At 50.8% G+C, this 20,954-nt stretch overlaps 1 protein-coding gene and 1 long non-coding RNA gene across 3 annotated transcripts in view; one reads left to right on the top strand and one right to left on the bottom strand.

Annotated features, from left to right (window-relative positions):
- FMNL1 (formin like 1) overlaps positions 1–4,613 on the bottom strand; it is a 23,198-nt gene extending 18,585 nt beyond the window's left edge. For both annotated transcript variants that reach the window (XM_069481557.1, XM_069481558.1), the window contains exon 1: positions 4,435–4,613. In XM_069481557.1, the coding sequence (XP_069337658.1) occupies positions 4,435–4,563 (129 nt within the window). In that variant the 5' untranslated portion in view covers positions 4,564–4,613. The remainder of the gene's footprint in view (positions 1–4,434) is intronic.
- A 309-nt stretch (positions 4,614–4,922) lies between these two features.
- LOC138391665 (uncharacterized) lies at positions 4,923–20,116 on the top strand. The gene is made up of 3 exons (XR_011234849.1): positions 4,923–5,343; positions 6,259–6,448; positions 19,878–20,116. It is a non-coding gene; the product is annotated as an uncharacterized lncRNA (long non-coding RNA).
- Positions 20,117–20,954: the final 838 nt, after the last annotated feature.

Below are 20,954 nucleotides of genomic sequence, written 5' to 3'. Positions count from 1 at the left end.
TATCCCCTTTTTTAAATTCCAGCATATAGATTTTCTGGAGCTCTTACAAGCAATCCCAGGCTTGGAGGAAGGTTGTGGTGTGACCCAGCCCTAGGATCAGGTGCTGAGAACCCCAAAAAGCTAACAGCGTCTCCCATCAGGGTTCAAGGGTCCCACAACTGGGTCAAGGGCAAACAGGATGGGAGCCAAGACACCAGGCACCACCCACATAATCCCGGCGGGTGGGAGAATAACAACACTGCCAACAACAGCAATAACAATAGAAAATGTTCCTTAGACACTTACTCTGTGCTAGGTGCCATTCTAAATGCTTTACATCTAGTAGCTCATTTAAACCTCAACAACGAGCTGACAAAGTAGACACTATTATAATCCCTGTTTCACAAATGGGAAACTCCGAGAGGTTACGGTGTTTGCACAGGTGACCTAGATAGCAGGCTGGTAAGAAGACTCAGTTTCCTTGGCACCAGGGACAATGAGAAACGTGGGTCCTGGCCCCCAGGGGTCTTCTGCAGACAGCCTGGCCCCGGGCCCTCTCTGAGGAACCAGGAACAGCCAGCCCCACTTCCTGCCACCCAGTACCCTACGCTTCCTGTTGTTGCCCACACTGAGCTCTTACTCACTGGGGAACCCCCCCAGCGCACCCTCTCTCAGGGGGAAGTGGAGGCCTCCCCGCCCCCTCCCCATGTGCACACTGCTACCGTTAGCACCATGGCGGCCCCACCCTCCAGGAGAGGTGGGCCCTCCCTCTGGTGGTTTCCGGCCACCAGGCAGTTTTCAGTCTAGGCCCCACTGTCGCTGACCTGCATAATGGCAAGGAGGCTGCCTGGCCTGTGCTGGCGAAAGACCTGGGGCTCCTCGGGAGAGCACAGCAACCTTGGGTGCTCTTGGTAGTGGAGGTGGGGGCAATGGGGAGGCAGGGTCTGGGCTCTGGCACCGAGAAGGGGCCAGAGATGGAGATGACCAGATCAGCTCCAACATCGTCCCCGTCCTCGCAGTGGAGAGTTTACTGAGCACTTGCTCTGTCCCAGGCACATGCTAAGCTCTCTATAGAATCCCCTCAACAGTCCTAGGAGGCAGGCATGTACCATTGTTATTCTTTTTTTATAGGTAAGGGAAACCGAAAGCTCAGAAAAGTTAAGTAACTTGCCCAAAGTCACACAGGTGCTAAGTGGCAAAGATGAAACTGGACCCCAAACTTCATGACCCCAAACTCCAGGAAACTTCTCCACCTTTCCCCTGAGTAACCCCGGCTCCCTCAAAGGCAGGAAGGCCCAAGTTGCCTTCCAGGGCTCTATGTTCCCCGGAAAAATGAAGAAGTGGCCCCAAGAGCAGCCCACCTGCTCCTGCCCATCTGACCCAGCTCTGTGCCAACCGACCCCAGATGTCACTGTGAATCATACCCACCACATCCTTGGCTTTGCAGGGTTAGCATGTGCCAGCCCTGCCTGCTGGGAATGCCACCCTACAGCCTCTGCCCAGACTAATATCTGACCACATGGCCACAATCCCATTGAGATCTTCTGTATGAGACACCCCAGAGGTGAGAGGCACAGGGTCTGGGCGACCCCCATGGCTACATGCCCCCAAACTTCATCTGCCCTGCCCCAGAGGAGGGGGCTGGCCAAGGAGACTATGCCTCAGTTGCCTCAGCAGGCCCCAGCTCATCACCACTAACCCCAGAGGCAAAGGAGCCTCCCAGAGCCCACACCCTGCTTGGGGCCATCCTGACCTTCCCATACAGCCTGGCCAGGTACCCACCAGGTCCCTGGGAACAAGCTAAGAGCACCCATGAGGCAAATTCCTCTCCAAATGGCCCAGCCCCCTCTCAAATGCCAGCATTGCTCTCCACTGCACACGCCCCAATCCCACCTTCCTTTGGTCCCTCTGCCCCGGGGTTGTAGGATTCTCCTTGCCAGGCAGATCAGGGGTGTCCTGTGCCCAGCTGTAGGCATGGTACTCTGCCAGGCCTGGAAAGGCTGCCTTGTCACCCCAGTCTCTGACCCTGCATGTCTTGCAAGGGAAGGCATGAAGGGGCTGGAAGACACCCAGCCTTGGGCACGGGCGTAGGAGAGGTGAGAGCTTGGAGCCCGGCTGGCTGGTGTTCCCACCATCTCACAGGCCCATGGATCTGGGCAGCCATCGCTCCTCCGCTGTTGCTAAGGCAGCAGCCGGAAACCCTGGCTCAACCTGCTCTTTCTCCCCACCCCCATTTTAAGCTGGGGGCACCCCCTCTCTCATAGCCCTCTTGGCAAAGTGGCCCACCACCTCCCACCCTTGCATAGGAGAAAGCCTCCCTGCAGCTCCTGTCTGGCTGGACTCAGCTCTGGCCACAGCAGGAGAGGTCAGATGGAGACCCACCTTGCAATACCCACTGCCAGACCTGTGGGTTTGGCCAGAGCTGTAGTCCGGGGCAGCCTCAGACAGAGGCGAAGGCTGTCACCCTGGGCAGGGCAGGGCTCATGCCCCTGCTGGTGGGGAGTGAGAGGAGCCCATTTCTCAGTCAAGTGACCTTAGAGTGGGTTCATCCTGCCCACAACAGGACAAGGGATGGACTGAACCCTCACCTGGAAGAAAATGTAAACACATCGGGGTTGCTGGGGACCAGGCAGGGGGTGCGTCCCAGTGGGTGCTGCTGCCTAGATTTCTCCCCAGCCACCACCCCTTTCTCCACCAGGACACCTTCTAAGACCCATCTCTGGGCCTTCCCCTCCATGCCCTGTTACTCAGAGATTCCCAGTGGCATTTAGTGTCAGATTCAGCCAATCAGTTACAGCCACAAACCCTAGCAGGGCAATCAAGTCCTACCCATGCATTAGAATCTCACCACTTGACTTTTGGATCTTCCACTGGTCTGAATTATTCACACAGCTCCACCCCACTAGAGTTCCTGGGGGCCCACCCCACCCCCTCCACAGACACACACCTGGGGGGAGAGACAGACCCATGTGCCCCAGTCAGGCTAGAGGGGGTCCAGGGACCCCCACCAATGCAGCCTCCCCAGAGGCCCCCAGAGATTGTCTCCTCACTCGGCCCCTCCCCCAGCTGCTTGGCTCAGCTCAGCCCTGGGTTTGGGAAGGGGGAGGAAGGGCAGGGAGAGATGGGGGAAGTCAGGGACAGCCTGGGGCGAGGTGTTTTTCAGAGTCCCCTCCCCACAAGGAAGCAAGGTGCCTTCACAAGGACAGACCCCACCCACCCCATAGCTCTTCCAGACTCCTCCTGGCCTTCTCCCAGGAGGCGGCAGCAGCCAAGATTTTCAGGAACTGTTAGGAGGCTACTCTTTGGGGCCATGCAGAGGATCTAGCAAGTGTGGCCTAATGACTGGCCAGGGGAGGGGAAATGATGTCAAGGAGGTTGGGGTAAAGGATTGAGCCAGCAGCCTCTGCTGCCTGTGGCTCCCCCCGCCCCCCAGACCTGCAGCACCAGCCTGCTCAGACTGGGAGATAAATGCCTCTGGGAAAAAGCACAGCCTTATCCGCCTGTCACCCAGTGTCCAGCAAGGGAAGGCTGACAGCAGACAGGCCACCAGGCAATTAGTTAGAGAAGAGAGCAGGAGACAGGGTGTAGGTAGGGAGGGGGAAGTGAGAATGAGTGGCCCTTCCCCCTCCCTACCTCTACCTCTCACAGGATCTTGGGGACCCCTGACTCTTCTCCGGAGCCCCTACCCCACCAAGCACATTTTGACTGCTCCCAGGCTCAGCCTGAGCTGCTGGCTCCCTCCCCACTGGCCTAGTCCCCAGGCCTCCCCATTCCCCAGGCAGGTGACAGCAAGGGTGGAGGGTTCCAGACCTTTGCTCCACCCCAAGCCAGAGTAGAGTGACCCACTCATCCCAAGCTTCCTAACCTTACTCCCTTCAGTGGCTAGGAGGAGATGCCCAAAAGAAGACCCACAGGCAGCCTCTCTCCGACATACGGGGGTGACAAACACAGACACCCGCTCTGCACGAGCTGACGACCCAACTCCCAGCAGCCCTGGCACCGGCACCGAACAAATCAGAACCAAACACCTCCACTAGGTCTCTGGCTCCGGGGAGGTTGTAACCCCTTCCATCTTTGACCCCCAGGCACAGAAGGGCAGATGCTCCAGACAGCTGCCCAGTGGCGGTGACGGGGCCGTGTGCAGTGGGGAAGAGGGTGACCGGGGACCTCCTTGCGTGCTCTGCTCCCAACTTCCTCACAGGACATTTTTGTTTAGACCTTTAGACCCAGGAGCCTGGGGGTAGCGGGTGTCTTAGGGAGGGAGTCCAGGCGATTGTAGAGGAAAGTTTTGAGGGGAGAGTGCTAAGTCACTCTGAAAAAAGCTACAGCCACTCCCACCCCCTGGAGGGGCAGCTGGGGATCTCCAAGCCGCACCTGAGTCCCCGGGGGCGGGGACGTGTGCCCAGCCCCAGCAGCCCCCTGCCCGCGCCCCGCGCGCAGCCGGGTCACACTCACCAGGACGCGGTTAAACCTCTCCTCCAGCTCTCCCGCCGCGGGCATCGGCTGCTTGGGGGCCGCGGGCTGCTTGGGGGACGGCGCAGCGGGAGCAGCGGGCTGCTCGGTGCTGCCGGCCGCGTTGCCCATGGTGGTCCCCACCCAGTCGGCCAGGCGCCTCCAGCCTCGGAAATCCAGCTTTCCGGGGAACGGGGACAAGGCTCCCGGCCCGGCGGTCGAGGGGACAGCGGCTCGCGGCGGCGGCGGCGGGGTGTCGGCGACGACGGGCGCTCGGCTCAGTGGCGCGCAGGGGCCGGGGCGCGGCGTCCCATCGGGGCGGCCCCGTCCGAGGACGCCGGGCGGCGAGCTGCAGGGTGGGGGGAGGAAGTCAGGCTGCAGGCCGCCGGGGCCAGAGGGCTGGGCCGGGGGCAGGAAGCTGTGGCGCGGGCTCCCCCCTCGGCGATTTTCGAACTTCTGCTGTCGCTCCCCGTGCGCGCAAACCGCAGTTCGCCGCCGCCGCCGCCGCGCACCCAGCCCCAGGGGGGCGGGCTGGAGGGAGGGGGCGGGCGCCGGGCGCCGGCCGGGGGACCACCGCAGCCATGGCGCGGCAGGGAGGGGGCTGCCGAGCCGCTTCACCTGCCGCAGAAGGGGCGGCCGGCGCCGCTTCACCTGCCGGAGCGGGAGGCGACCAAGGCGAGGCCGAGGCGGCGGCGCGCTCGGCGGCGCCTCCGGGTCCTAGAACCGCATTCGCCCCATCGCCTGGGGCGGAGGATTGACTGGGTGTGAGTGAAGCGGGTAGCGACCCGGGCCGGAGGGGCAACCCTCAGAGTGGAAGATTGTCAGGAACTGCGAGCGCGGCTTGGAGACCCATGGCGGTGCGGCGTTGGGGCGTAAGGGCTGCGTCCCCCTCTCGGGTCCCCACCTGAGAAGGTGGGAACCCCCTTCCAGGCCCCCCACTTCTTGTTTCTCTGCTCCTCTGTTTAGCCCAGAGACGCGCTGAGGATCAGAGGGATCCATCTGCAAACAGGAACCCCAAAACAGGGTGGGAGGCGCGGACCCAAGCCAACGGAGACCCACACCACCTGTCCCATCTCGACCAACTGTGCGCATGTGCCGGCATCCCAGTGGTTGTAGAATGCGGGCACCCATGGAAAAGGGCAGGCTGCGAGAAGCTGGGACCACCAGGCGATCCCAAGGAGAAGCAGGGGGTTGAGGACCGGAGGATTAAAGCCAGCCGCAAGGCTGGGAAAGGAGCAGGCACGCAGAGGAGGGAAAAGAAATCTCTTTGCCTGTGTAACCGCCAGGGACATAGGGTGGCCTCTAACCTTGGAGAATAACAATCTCTGATGTCTGCTAATAACAGAAATGCTTTCAGAGCTCTGCTTTGATTCATCCTGACAATGACCAGGGAAGGTAGGTATTTATATCCTTATTTTAGAGATGGGAAAACTGAGGCTAAAGTGGTTAAGTGACTTGTCCAAGGGCACACAGCTAATAAAGGGCAGAAACAAGCCTCCTCTCTGTCCACCTCCAAAATCTACACTACCCTGGAGTTGCTGTCCTGGTCCTCAACTGCCTGTTTCATCCAGGGTGGGAGAATATTCGAGAGGGAGGGACATAGACCCTCAGGCTTGGGGTACAATCTCCAGCCTGGAATTTGAACCTTTTAGTTGCTCCTCTTATTCCCTATTTAATTTGTGGGGATCCCCAGTAGGCCCTCCCTACACTCCCTACACTGAGGAGGGTGGGCCCACGGTATGAGCCCCCGCTTTCTCTAGGGCAGGCCAGGAGCCGTAAGTGTTCCCTCCCCTTACAGCTTCCTCCTCCTTCTGCCCTTAAATTCAGAACCACCGACAGGAGTTGAAGTGAGAGCTGGGAAGTTAACTACCTCATCTTGAGGAAGACCCTGGGAGAAGCCAGCCCTTGACCCCAGGCTGACCTGATTTAAGCCTTTCTTCTGCCAAGGTCACCAGCAACCCAGATGGGTGAGAGATGTGGTCACTTGTTTCATGTCCTGGCCCCGGGGACCTCCAAGGTGAGTTGAAGTGGGATTATCCTTGAGCACACAGGGAAAGTGATCTTTTCCTTGCTTATTGCCATCTCCTCCATCACGGAACAGACCAGAGCCTTGCCCTTGGGGCCTTGCCCTTGAGATTAACTAGGACCTTTTTTTTTTTTTTTTTTTTTTTTTAAAGAATTTAGTCTCATCTCTCAATGGCTGTCTCTTTCAATTCAACAGTAAACCTTTACTTAGCACCAGCTGTGTGTCCAGCACTGTGCTCGGTCTTAGGGATTCTATGGCAGATGAGAAGAGTCCCTATCCTTGGGCTGCTCACAGCCTAGCAAGGGACAGAGTCTAAACACATCTGGCAGAGTGGCTGCTTAAGTCAGCGTATGGGACCAGGCGTTCATGCTTCCTTTTGCCCAGAACTACTTTAAGGGTGAAAGAAAAGGACAGCAGTGTGCCCTGCAGCTGAAAATCCAAGCCAATGCAGCAGTTGCCAGTCTGTGTCCTCAATCCCTAGGTGTCCTCAGGCCATTGCCAACCATCACCCCCCCCCACACACACACACATATAAGGCGTGCTGGAAATAAGGCTGGGCTATGTAGGACCTCTCACGTGGAAAATTATCATCTCAGCAAGCCTACATTATGTCTCTCGTGCACACTGATCAGAACTGAGTTACAAAAAAAAAAGTAAAGGGGAAAATGTAATCAATTATTATCTAATAAATTTCATTGGCTTGGCAGGAAGTATCTTTCCTGTCAAAGTCCACAGAGGAGGAACTCCTAGAAGGAAGAAGCCTTGGGGCTGGGCTTGGGGGCTCACTGCTGTCATCCCACACTTTGAGAGGCCAAGGGGGAGGATCGATTGAGCCCAGAAGTTGGAGGCTGCAGTGAGCCATGACCCTGCCACTGCACACCAGCTTGGCTAACAGAGGGACAGGACACCCTGTCTCTTAAAAAAAAAAAAAAGGTGGGGAAGGCTTGGTGAAGTTTGGAACTAATGCATTGGTGGGTCTGTGCTTCCCCCTTCTGGGCACAGGCGGTATGACACCCAAGACAAGGCGAGGCCTCCAGTGGTGATGGATGGAGTCGCCACAGGGGTGACATTTCTGGACTGTTGTCACCTTGTCACCTCAGATAAAGGGATTGTGCAGTCACTGGGGAAATTCAGAGCTCAGGTGACTGAGCAGCAGATTTCCCCAGGAATCTCCCCGCCACCATTACTCAGTAGGTACCTCTAAAAAAAGAAAAAGGGGCGAGGCGGGGTGGCTCATGCCTGTAATCTCAGCATTCTGGGAGGCCTGCTTAAACCCAGGAGTTCAAGACCAGCCAGGGCAACATAATAAGACCCCTGTCTCTACAAGAAATATTAGCAGGGCATGGTGGCCTGATCCTATAGTCCTAGCTATGCAGGAGGATCTCTTGAGCTCAAGAGTTTGAGGTTACAGTGAGCTATGATCACACCACTACACTGCAGCCTGGGTGATAGAGCAAGACCCTGTCTCTTAAAAAAACAAAACAAACAAAACAAAACAAAACAAAACAAGGTGCAAAAGCATGTGTAAAGAAAACCAAGTCTCCCACCAATAGGCCTCCCCCTCCTTTCCCTCCCTGGAGATAACCACTCTTAAGTGTTAATGTATCTGCTGGTGGCTCACACCTGTAATCCCAGCACTTTGGGAGGCTGAGGCAGGAGGATTGCTTAAGACCAGGAGTTCGAGACCAGCCTGGGAAACATAACAAGACCCCTGTCTCTACAAAAACTTTAAAAATTAGCCATGAGCTGGGCATGGTGGCATGTGCCTATAGTCCCAGCTACTTGGGAGGATGTCCAAGCCCAGGAGTTTGAGGTCGCAGTGAGCCATGATAACACCACTGCACTCTAGCCCAGGTGAGAGAGAGAGAGAGAGACCCTGTCTCTAAATAAATAAATAAGATACTTCTGGGTCAAAGATTATGTGCTTTTAAGTGTTTGATAGATTTTCATAGAATTGCCCTCCAAAAAGTTTACACCAGTTTGCAACCCCCAATAGTGGATGAGATTGCCCCACATCCTCACAAATATAGGGTATTATCAGGCCTGTTGTTGTTGTTGTTTGAGACAGGGTCTCGCTGTGTCACCCAGGCTAGAGTATAGTAGCGTCATCCTAACTCACTGCAACCTCAAACTCCTGGCCTCAAGCAATCCTCCTACCTCGGCCGCCCAAAGTCCTAGGATTACAGGTATGAGCTACCACACCTGTCCTGTTTTTTTTTTTTTTTTTTTTAAGAGACAGGGTCTCATTCTGCCACTCAGTCTAGAGTATCATGGCCCAATCATGGCTCTGTTGCCTCAAAGTCCAGGTCTTAAGCAATTCTCCTGCCTCAGCCTCCCCAGTAGCTAGAACCACAGGCACGTGCCACCACACCTGGCTAATTTTTTGTAGAAATAGGTTCTATGTTGCCTAGGCTGGTCTCAAATTCCTAGCCTCAAGGGATCCTCCTGCCTTAGCCTCCTAAAGTGCTAGGATTACACGCGTGAACCACCACGCCTGGCCTGTTAGGCCTTTTGATTTCAAGTGAAGCCCCTTTGAAAGTCCTGGTCACAGAGCAGGCGATGATCTTTATCTTTCTTTGGACTGCGGGTTTCTCCAAAGCAGGGACTGTTTTTTCCATTCCTGTATTCCCAGCATAGGACTTGGCACCATCCCTGGTAGTTACTCAAGAAGTGTTTGCTAAATATTGAATGAAAGAAAAAGGACTGTATTTTGGCGAGCCCAGACAGAGGGAGTAGAAGGTTAGGGTTGAGCAGGAAGCCTACCTTTAAGAACCACTCTCTCTTCCAGGCTGTAGCCAAGCTTCTGCCCCAAACTCAAAGCCTTCCTCTTGTAGGAGCCTCCCAGGTTGCAAGATCTGAGGTTGAAGGCCCAGAATTCCCAGGGCAGCTTTCACCCAGCTCTTCCGCATTCTAGGGATGGACCTAATCATCCTCCAAATGCCTGAAGACTGGAAACAAACTAGTTGTTTCCAGCTATAGGCAATCAGTTAAACCAGCACTGTCCAATAGAACTTTCTGCAGTGATGAAAATGTTCTCTATCTGGGCTGTCCAATATGGTAGCCACTGGCCACACATAGCTACGGAGTGCTTGAAACATATCTAGTGCAACTGGAGAAATGAATTTTAAATTTTACTTAATTTTCATTAATTTCAATTTAAACAGCCATGTGTGGCTACTGTATCTGGACAGTGAAGGGGTCAATAAATTCTGATATAGCCCCACAATGGAGAACTATGCAGCTATTAAAAAAAAAAAAAAGAGGAAGATGCCAAGAAAAATGGAAAGATCTCCAGGATATATTTTAAAACAAAAATATTATTTAAAATAGCATCTTTTGTGTAAGAAAGGGAGGTGGAAATAAGAATAAGTGTTTATATTTGTTTGAATTTGCACAGGGAAAGTAATAACAGTGGTGACCTAGAGGGTGCTGGGGAAACCAGGGGACAAGGATGGGGTGGGAACAGACCTTCCCAATGAATTTCTTTGTATTTCATTTTGATTGTTGAACCCAATGCATTTATTACTTCTTCAAAAAGTTAAATTAGAATGAAAGCAATTGCTCACTGTCTAATCAAGGAGGGCTGCTCTATCCCTCTTCTTGGCAACTTGTGGTACTCAATACACCATCCTTTCCATGTGACTTACCAGAGGACAGCCCCAGGGTATGCGCTGGAGAATGCCACCGCATGAGCCACACCCCAGGTGACACAGATGCCCAAACCCAGCCATGCATCACAATCAGAATTTTGCGGGAGTGGGGTCAGGGGTTTGTGCCTTTCATGGTCCCCCAGTTAACTCAGGCAGACACTGAATTGTCCTTGTCAACCTTTCCCAGCGAAGAGAAAACAAGCCCCTCATACCACATACACATCCCTTCCCTTTAGACAGCCAGGGTCACTGATGTCTTCTGAGCATTGACACTAGAAGGCGCTGAGACAGGTACTTCCTACATGTCATCCTAAGCCAGAGAGCAACCCTGCAAGGCAGGTCTTGTTATTGTGCTGTCTGAGCTCAAAGTCCTCTTGAGTGACTGACTTACTCCAGGTCAGGGAGCTGGTAAATGTCAGAGCTAGGATCTGAATCCAGTCATAAACTCCCTGAGCCTTAGTTTTCTCCTCTGAAAAAAATGGTGGCAGGATTTTATAGAATCATTTTGAATATTTAATGAAATTTCATGTAAAGGACTTAGTCCTTCATGTAAAGGACTTGCTGAAAAGGACTAATTTTCAGCAATAAGGTGGACTATATGTTAAGAAAAACTCGTCTTATATAAAACAGCTAGAAATGATATATAAAAGAAGAAATGTGTGTGTGTGTGTGTGTGTGTGTGTGTGTTTTCAATGCAAAGCCAAGCTGGCAAGAAAAGAAAATTCCCCAAAGGCACAAATCCAACAAGACAAACAAGATAAAACAAAACTGGGGGCTTCATAAAATGGGAGGTTGAGTCAGAGATAATCTGCCCCTCAAAAAAGTCAAGGGTGCCTGAAAGGTGTATCCTTGGGTAGACTTGGAAAAAAATCCACCCTGCAGAGAAAGATGGTAGGGATACCTGCCTGCCCCAACCCATCAGGAAGATATTACATTCTACAGTTATATGAACCCAGTAACATAGCTTCAAAAATCATAATGCAGAAATAGTGGGGAAAATAGACAAATCCACCAATGTAATGGAAGATTTAAATCACCTCCCTCTGGAATTGGTAGATCAAGCAGACAAAAAAAATCCAGTAACGATTTAGAAGATTTAAACAATATAAGTGACAAGCTTAATCTAATAGAATATTTTGAATACTCCAATTCAAACACTTGGCAAACTTTTGTTTTCAGGCACACATAGAACATTTGCAAAAGTGACTACATATAAGACCATAAAGCAAGTCTCAATTCAAAAAATCATAACAGGCCGGGCACAGTGGCTCATGCCTGTAATCCCAGCACTTTGGGAAGCTGAGGTGGAAGAATCACTGGAGACCAGAAGTTCAAGACCAGCCTGGTCAACATAACAAGACCCCATCTCTATAAAAAATATTTAAAAATTAGCTGGGTATTATGCACACACCTGTAGTCCTAGCTACTGGGGAGGCTGAGGCAGGAGGATTGCTTGAGCCCAGGAGTTAAAGGTTACAGTGAGCTATGGTGGCACCACTGCACTCCAGCCTAGGCAACAGAGTGAGATCCTGTCTCTACAAAAAATTTTTTTAAAAATTAGTTGAATGTGGTGGTACACGCCTGTAGTCCCAGCTACTTGGGAGGCTGAGGCAGGAGGATCACTTGAGCCCAGGAGTTTGAGGTTGCAGTGAGCTATGATAACACCACTGCACTCTACCCTTGAGCAATAGAAGGAGACACTGTTAAAAAAAAAAAAAAAAAAAAGTCCAGGCGTGGTGGCTCACATCTGTAATACCAGCACTTTGGGAGGCACTCCAGCCTAGGCGACACAGCAAGACTCTGTCTCTAAAAATAATTTAATTTAAAAGACAACCCTGGGCCGGGCGCCAGTGGCTCACCCCTGTAATCCTAGCACTCTGGGAGGCCGAGGTGGGCGGATCGTTTGAGCTCAGGAGTTCGAGACCAGCCTGAGCAAGAGCGAGACCCCATCTTTAGTAAAAATAGAAAGAAATTATATGGACAGCTAAAAATATATATAGAAAAAAAAAATTAGCCGGGCATGGTGGTGCATGCCTGTAGTCCCAGCTACTCGGGAGGCTGAGACAGGAGGATCCCTTGAGCTCAGGAGTTTGAGGTTGCTGTGAGCTAGGCTGACGCCACGGCACTCACTCTAGCCTGGGCAACAGAGTGAGACTCTGTCTCAAAAAAAAAAATAATAATAAAATAAATAAAAGACAACCCTGTGCATTTTAAAATGTCAAAAAGTCCTTAGCACATAATGACCTAAAAGTGGAAATGAGGATGATGATGATGATGATGAAGATGCAACAATAGCTGGTGGGGGAGGTGTCTATAGGACACACTCGGCAGTAGTCATTTCTGAGGTCAAAGGAGGAGGGGTAAAGACTAAAGGGCTGAGTTTGGCAGTAATCGCTGGGTCTGGGAAGGGGGAACCCAAAGGATGAGATGCAAATGACAATTCTGAATTGGAGATTATCCCAGTTTCATTTTACTAACAAGGCCACTGAGGCTGCTAATGTGCATCAACTCAAGTCACCAAATTAAATAGTGGCAGAGCCAAGATTCAAACCCAGGTTGGCCCTCTGGCTTTTCATGCTGCCCCTGAGGGGACAGCCAACGGAGGCAGGGAAGACCAAACATTAATCTTAGTTTAAGTGTCTTAATCTCTGAAACAGTCTGCCAGGGAGGCATTTGGTCACCTCTCACACTTTGGTGTGTCTGGCCAAGATGAGAGGCTATGAACCACAGCTGTGACCGTCATTAGTCTGTCTGTCTGTCTGTCCTAACCACCTCTAACCACCTCGGCTATCCCAGCCAGAAGACGAAAATTGCCATTCCTTTCAGGGCCCTGAATCTCACACAGGCTAGGGCAGGTGAGGCCCCATGCAATCAGCAGGGCAATGCGATGGGTGTACGGATGCCCCTCAGGGCTGCCAAGCTGAGGGGAGAGGTGGCCTGAGAAAGCACCGCAGAGCACCCAGGCCTTGCACCTGCACGCAGTGTTTAAAGAATGCCGACTGCAGGAACGTTCACTGAGACCTGCTGAACACCAGGCCTTGGGCCTGTGAAAGGGTCTCATGGCAATGCGCCCAGGTTGGTGTTATTAGCCCCATTATTTACAGATGAAGAGGGCTCAGAGAGGTTAGGTGACTTGTACAAGTCCCCAAAAATGGCAGAATCAAGACAAGAACCCAAAAGTTGGGGCCCAGCCCTCCCTACTGTTTCCCCTGTACTAGGGAAAGTCAGTTTTCAAAGGTCTCCCTCCCAACAGCCAGCCAACCCAGAGGTCACTGTGATGAAAGCCAAGGGCAAGGCCAGGCCTTGGGAAATCAGCTGAACCTCTGTACTCATCATTCCATTAACTATTCATGGGGGGCCAGATTAGACCCAGGCCTGCCCAGGAAGAGCTCACAGCCCAGACCCACTCTTGATATGATGCTGCTGGGACATCTGCTGGGTCAGGATGGGGACTCAGGGCTGCCCTCCTGGGTGGCTGGAGAAGAGAGGCAGTGTTGAAACCACTAGAGTTCTCTTAGTGGGGAACAATTCAAGAGACCCATCTGACAACAGGAACTGGGGGAATGTCTCCGGCGTGCCCCTGGGAGTGCATGAGAAAGACAAGGATCTTCAGAATGTCCCGACAAACTACCTCCTGCAGGGCCACTCCACAGCTGTCCGCCTCTGCGCCTCCCAGAGCAGCCAGCACGCCACTGCTGTCACTCGGTCATTTGTTGACAAGGGAGATGGGCGGAGACTGGGGAAGCTGAGCCTGGTCTTGGGAGGTTTCAGGGAGAAGGGCGGCTCTGTTACCCTGGGATGAGGTCAAGAGGATGAGGCGATTCAGTTGGGCAATTAGGGTGTCCCTAGCGGCCTTCAAAAAGAATATTTTCAAGAGCAGCCGCTGAATTTCAAGGGGAAGTTTGGCAGCGGGAGGGGGAGACAGGAGGAACAATGACCTAAGCTGCCCATCAGCAGAGAGAAAACACATGCATAAGTAATGGTGCCATTCTTAACCTGTTTTGAAGATCTGATTTTTTGACAGACAGCTCAAGGGTTAATCCTCAGAGGTTCAGGAGTTCCATGAACTCCTTAAGGTGGAGAATTGCACCCAGGAATATAATATCACTTATATTCCCACCAGGGAGGCGGAGCCTGAACCTATGCACAAGGAAACACCAGACAAACCTCAAATGAGGAACACTGAATTACGAGAAAAAGGTGGGGAGGTCCACCCTGAACAAAATGTCATGAAAGACGAACAAGGTAAAGAATTGCTCCAGATTAAAGAAGCCTAAAGAGACAGGACAGTTAAATGCAATGTGTGATCCTATTGTAGTAGAGGGAAAAAATATTCTAAAGGACCCTATGGATAAAATTGAAATATGGACAGTAGATTAGATAAAGGTATTGTATCAGTGATAAATTTCCCCAAACTGCAGTTATGCAAGACACTGTCCTTGTTCTTAGGAAATACTCACTGAAGTATTTATGGGTAAAGGGGCATGATGGCAGCCATGTACTCTCAATTCAGTTAATACACAAATTAAAATATGTTTTCATATACTGTATATATATAGAGAGAGAGAGAGAGCACAAATGGTGCAAAATTTTAACAACTGATGAATCTGGGTAAGGTATATGAAGGATCTCTTGAAACTCTTCTGTAAGCTTGAAATTATTTCCAAATAAATTAGGGTGTTTTTGTTTGTTTTTGGGACAGTGTCTCCCTCTATCGCTGAAGCTAGGGGGCAGTGGCATCATCATAGCTCACAGCAACCTCAAATTCCTGGGCTCCAGTGATCCTCCAGCCTCAGCCTCCAGAATAGCTGGGATTATAGGTGTGTGCCACCATGCCCAGATAATCTTATTTTTTTTCTTTCAGTGACAGGCCCTTGCTCTTGTCCAGGCTGGTCTTGAACTCCTGATCTCAAGGGACCCTTCTGCCTTGGCCTCCCAAGATGCTAAGATTACAGGCGTGAGCCTCGGCGCCCGGCCCCAAATAAGATTTTTTTCCTAAATCTACCCAAATTAGGAGCCTCCTAAAGTTAGGGACCGTCATCCTGTTCTTTTTCCCCAGAGCTGGCTGCCAGCTGGGCTAGGATGGGCCCTCGGTCCGCGACCTGGGTGAACAGGGTAGTATTAGGGGCACAGGTGGCGACCGGAAGGGCAGAGGCCCGCTGCTTTGGGACATTCCTCAGCCGGAGACATTTTCTGATCTGACAGCTGGGGAGGCCGCGGACCCAGGCCAGGAGTGACTCACCCGCGGGGCTCCCAGGGCGGGGGAAGGGAGCCCCGCCCCGCCCCGCAGGGAGGGCCCCGGCCGGCAGGTGCCGCTGTTGAGCCAGCTCTGGCAGAACCTGGCTGAGGCTGGGCTCGGGCCTGTAACTAGTCAGCCCATGGGTTTTCTTCCAGAACCCAGCCCACCAGGGTGTGTGAATGGCCTCGCTCATCCTTGCCCCGATCTGGCCTCCTGCTCCCAGGCCCTCAGCTTCCCTGCATTCCCACTCCCATCATGGATGCCCCAAGACAACCCTCTTGGATAATTCCAGGTGGAGGAGGGGAGGTAGGCAGGAAGAGGCTTTGGTCCCTGGCCCTAGAGTCTAAGAAGCAAATTCATCCTTCCCTTTCCTCCGTCCCATCTCCCTCTTCCCCACCCCTACTTCCCGCCCCACCTCTCCCTCCCCCCTCCCCCCTCCCCCTCCCCCTCCCCCTCCTCCCCCTCCTCCTTGGCAGCCTAATTCAGGCTTTCAAAACAAACACACACCTCCCCAGCCCATCCCCACCACTGCCTGGGCCTTTCTCTGGGAGCTGTGGATCCTGGACTGCAGTTCTGCTAGGTCCAGGGATCAGGGTAGAGATGGAGAAGAGGTGACAGGGTGCTGGTGGGGGAGGTGGCTTGACAATGACCTGTGATATTATTTCTTTCCTGTGTAGAAAGGAGGTGCTCCCATGGCCCCTCTGCAGTAGTGTGGGCTGGGGGTGGGGAGTTCTCCCTGCCTGGGATCTGGAGCTGGGCCTTTACTGCAAGTCTCCCTGGCCTACTCAGACTGAGGATGAAAGGGGCCCAGAGGGAGGCCGAGGCGGCCGGATCATTTGAGCTCAGGAGTTCGAGACCAGCCTGAGCAAGAGCGAGACCCCTTCTCTACTAAAAAAAAAAAAAAAGACAGAAATTAGCTGGACAACGAAAAATATATAGAGAAAAAATTAGCTGGGCATGGTGGCATGTGCCTGTAGTCCCAGCTACTCGGGAGGCTGAGGCAGGAGGATCGCTTGAGCCCAGGAGTTTGAGGTTGCTGTGAGCTGGGCTGACACCACGGCACTCTAGCCCGGGCAACAGAGTGAGACTCTGCCTCAAAAAAAAAAAAAAAGAAAGAAAGAAAGAAAGAAAGGGGCCCAGAGAGGTCACTTGGTCCATCCCTTGGCTCCAGGAAGCAGTTTAACTGTGAAGATCTCCTGATCCTATGTACGTTCACTAATTCTTTCAACAGCCCTTCGCTGAGCATCGGCTCTGTGTGAGGTACCAGGAGCTTTACCTAATGTAACCAAGCACCTTACATTCTCACTAGGACCTCAGAGACAGGTACTATTACTCTAAGTGTACTTGTCCAAAGATCCACTTGGATACAGGGCTTCTCTGTGACTCCCCCTAACCTGCTCAGTGGGATTCATCTGATTTGCTTTGGGGCTGACAGTTACTGCACTTGTCTCACCAGCTTCCAATAATTTGTCTTCCTGGGACCCCCCTACCCTATCAGACTGGGCCTCAGACCATGGCGACTGGGGACAGTAAAGCTTGGGGGCCCGGCACTAGCCCTCACTATGCATTCCTTAACTTCTTCAAGTTCAATTTCTCATCTGTACAACAGGGTTAACAGCAATACCTTCCTCATGGAGTTGACACGTGGGTAAAATCAGAAGATGCATATTAAGTACTTAGCACAATAAATTTAACTTAAAAAGGGAAGTCCATCCCCACTAGAATGGCTAAAATGAAAAAAGCAGACAACACTCAGTGTTGGCCAAGGATGTGAGCAAAGGAATTCTCATACTCAACTGGTGGGGGTGGAAAACCATTAGTAGTTTCTGTTAAAATTGAACATATGCATACAGTATGACCCCGCAAGTCCACTCCTAGATATAAACCCAAGAGGAATGTACCAAAAGATATGTAAAATGATACTCATAGCAGCACTAATCACAATAACCCTAAATGGGAAACAACCCAAATGTCCAGCAGTAGCAGAATGAGTGAATGCATTTTAGTATATTCATACATTGAAATACTACAAGGCAAAAGAATAAAGTACTGCTACTCATAACAACATGGATAAAGCTCACAGACAAACTGTTGAGGGAAAGAAACCAAGCACAAAAGAGATACATATACCATGTTTAGTTTCATACAAAGTTCAAAAACAGCCAACTAATCTATGTTAGAGGTCATCCTTGGGGAGCAGTGATTAAAAATGAGGCTTGGGCCTGGCATGGTGGCTCACGCCTGTAATCCTAGCACTCTGGGAAGCAGAGCTGGGGAGATTGCTTGAGGGCAGGAGGTCAAGATCAGCCTGACCAAGACTGAGACACCGTCTCTATTAAAGATAGATAAAATTAGCCGGCTAACTAAAAATAAAACAAAAACTTAGCCAGGCGTGGTGGCGAGCACCTGTAGTCCCAGCTACTTGGGAGGCTGAGGCAGGAGGAGGATCACTTGAGCCCAGGCAACAAAGTGAGACTCTGTCTAAATAAATAAATAAATAATAAATAAAAACGAGGCTTGGAGGGTTCTAGGTACTGATAGTGTTTTTTCTTCATTGTCAGGGGTGGTACAAAGGTCTGTTGACTGTGCAAATTCATTAAGCTGTACACTCATGATTTATCCACTTTTGTATAAATGTTATACTTCAATAGAAAGTTTACACTAGTATAAAAAAGACAAATGAATTGAGCCATGTGTATCACATAAATAAATCTTAAAACAAAACATTTCAATTAAAGAACAAGTTATTAAAAGATTTTGGTAGGGCCGGGTGCAGTGGTTCACACTTGTAATCCTAGCACTTTGGGAGGCCAAGGTGGGAGGATCACTTGAGGCCAGGAGTTTGAAACCAGCCTGGGCAACAGTGAGACCCCCCTATCTATAAAAAAATTTTAAAAATTAAAAATTAGCCAGGTCTGGTGGCAAGTGCCTCTAGTCCCAGCAACTAGGGAGGCTGAGGCAGAAGTATAGATTGAGCCCAGGAGTTTGAGGTTGCAGTGAGCTATGATTATGCCACTGCACTCCAGCCTGTGTGACAGAACAAGACCCTGTCTCAAAAAAAAAAATATTTTGGTAGTATGATTTATAGAAATTTAAAAACATTATATATTGTTTAAGCATATATACCTATAGACAGTACAAATAAAAGACATGCAGGGGGAGGGGTGATAAACACCAAATAGAGGACGGGCGCGGTGGCTCACGCCTGTAATCCTAGCACTCTGGGAGGCCGAGGTGGGCGGATCGTTTGAGCTCAGGAGTTCGAGACCAGCCTGAGCAAGAGCGAGACCCCATCTTTACTAAAAATAGAAAGAAATTATCTGGCCAACTAACATATATATAGAAAAAAATTAGCCGGGCATGGTGATGCATGCCTGTAGTCCCAGCTACTCGGGAGGCTGAGGCAGTAGGATTGCTTAAGCCCAGGAGTTTGAGGTTGCTGTGAGCTAGGCTGACGCCACGGCACTCACTCTAGCCAGGGCAACAAAGCGACACTCTGTCTCAAAAAAAAAAGATAAATACCAAATAGAGAATATAGGTTTCCTTTTAGTGGCAGAGAAGGGACTTCCAAAGTTTTTCTAGCTTTATTTCTTAAGCTGGGTAGGGGTTTTTGGTTTTGTTTTTCATTTTGTTTTTATTGTTTAGAGACAGGGTCTTGCTCTGGCTCTGTTGCCCAGGCTGGTACAATGAGATCACAGCTCACTGTAATCTTAAACTTCTGGGTGCCTGAGCCTCCTGAGTAGCTAGGACTATAGCTTTCAGCCGGGTGGTACATATCATGGGTGTTCATTTTATTATTTTGAATACTATATACTTTTCTGATTGACATATTTCATAATTAAAAGAACTCAGTGTTAAAAAGAAAAAAAAGAAGAAAACAAAATGGAGAAGGGAGAAAACTGTGTCTTATTTATTAATATCTTTGTCTCTCTAGCGCCAACCCAGTACCTGGCACTCATCAAATGTTTGGTGAATGAAAGATCACTCCATCACTTGGCCAGCAAAGCTTTGGAACCAGGGTTCGATGCCAGGCCTTCCTATGCCAAATCCCAAATCCAGGGCACTCCCTACCCTGCTGCAAATGGGGGGCAGTTGGGGAGGGTCAGCAACAGTGGAGGCCCCAACCTGACTCAGCACCCTCTTTCTGAACTGAATTACAGAATCACTGAGTTACAGGACACAGAGAAGGAACCAAACGACTTCATTAATCAGAATTCTGCAAATCCAGAATCTGGTGGCCCAATTTCTACGAATCAATACTGCTAAAATCTTTTAGTAACTTGCTCTTTATCTGAAACCTTTTAAGATTTGTCTATATGATACATGTAGCTTGGTTCATTTTTCTCTTTCATATGAGCACATTGTCCTCTCCATGGGACAGAAAAGGGGGCTGTCTAAGCCAAGGTCTGGTCCAAACAGCTTGTGGCATAGATTTGAATGGTGCAAGAGAATCAACAAACAGCCTTCAGCACATTAAGTCTTTGCGAGCAGAGATGCCACTAATTGCAGACGCGTTTTATCTGTTTATTAGGCCCCATGCGGAATGCGGCCTCTGAGAAAAGCACTTTTCACCACTCAAAACCCACCGAAGCATGCCCAGCCCTGAGAGGGGCTTCTAAGAATGCCAAGCCAGCTGCCTCTGCAGCATAAGCAGAGTTAACCACATAATGAGCAGGCTGAAGCGGATTCATAGGCTTTGAGGATTGTTTTTAAGGAAGAGAAATAGGTCCTACTTCCGTGGGAGGCTGATTATTCATTTAACTCCAATCAGAGCTGATGGCTTGAAGGGTTGTGAATGATGCTGGCGGTGGCTGAGGCTGCGAGAAGCCCATCCGGTCATCACACCATCGCACACCTGTCTGCACAGCAGATCTCTCACCCGTGCTGACACGCATTAGAGCAAGGTCTCTACTGAGCACCACTGATGAAGGCAGAGGTGTTACTATACTGAATGGTGATAAAATGACGCATCTCATCACAAACGCCCTCTTTCAGACTTTTCATTCAGACTGTCCTCATGCAACCAGCCACTTCCCCATCAGGTGGGCTGAAATCAACTAAACAATTACTCATTTACTCATTTATCAATATAATATTTAATAAAAAGCCATTTGTGCCAGCCACTGTGTTAGACACCAGGGTGACAAAGATGACAAAGAAGGTCCCCACCCTCAGGATCTCAGACTCAAGCTAACAGATCATTAGGATTCTTTGTGATTAGGACAATGATAGGGGGGAAATAGAAGCCAGGCCCCAGAGAAGGGTGGGCTGGCTACTAACCTACCTCCTCAAACTTGCCCTGAGCCCCTCCCCAGTAGGTACTCAGTTTGCCAGCCATGCCCATCGCCTCCCTCCCAAGCTCCTTCCTCTGGGTGTGTGCCCTGCAATTGTCTTGACTAGTGATGTCCTTTCCTACCCCTGACCACAAACCCCTGCTCCTCCCCCAAGATTCAGCTCAAAATGATAAGACCCTAATTCAAGAGGGTGGTTGTCTGGGAGGATGCGACCAGGGAGGAAGACCCTGGGGACTATCTTTAATGTTTTATTTCCTAAGCAGGAGGTTCATTCTATTATCCTACATATGCCTTTCTGTGTCTGAAATATTTCA

Source organism: Eulemur rufifrons, chromosome 9 (assembly GCF_041146395.1).
Source record: "Eulemur rufifrons isolate Redbay chromosome 9, OSU_ERuf_1, whole genome shotgun sequence".
NCBI classification, from domain to species: domain Eukaryota; kingdom Metazoa; phylum Chordata; class Mammalia; order Primates; family Lemuridae; genus Eulemur; species Eulemur rufifrons.
The sequence above is the reverse complement of the archived record's forward strand: the minus strand, read 5'-3'. Positions and strand labels throughout refer to the sequence as shown.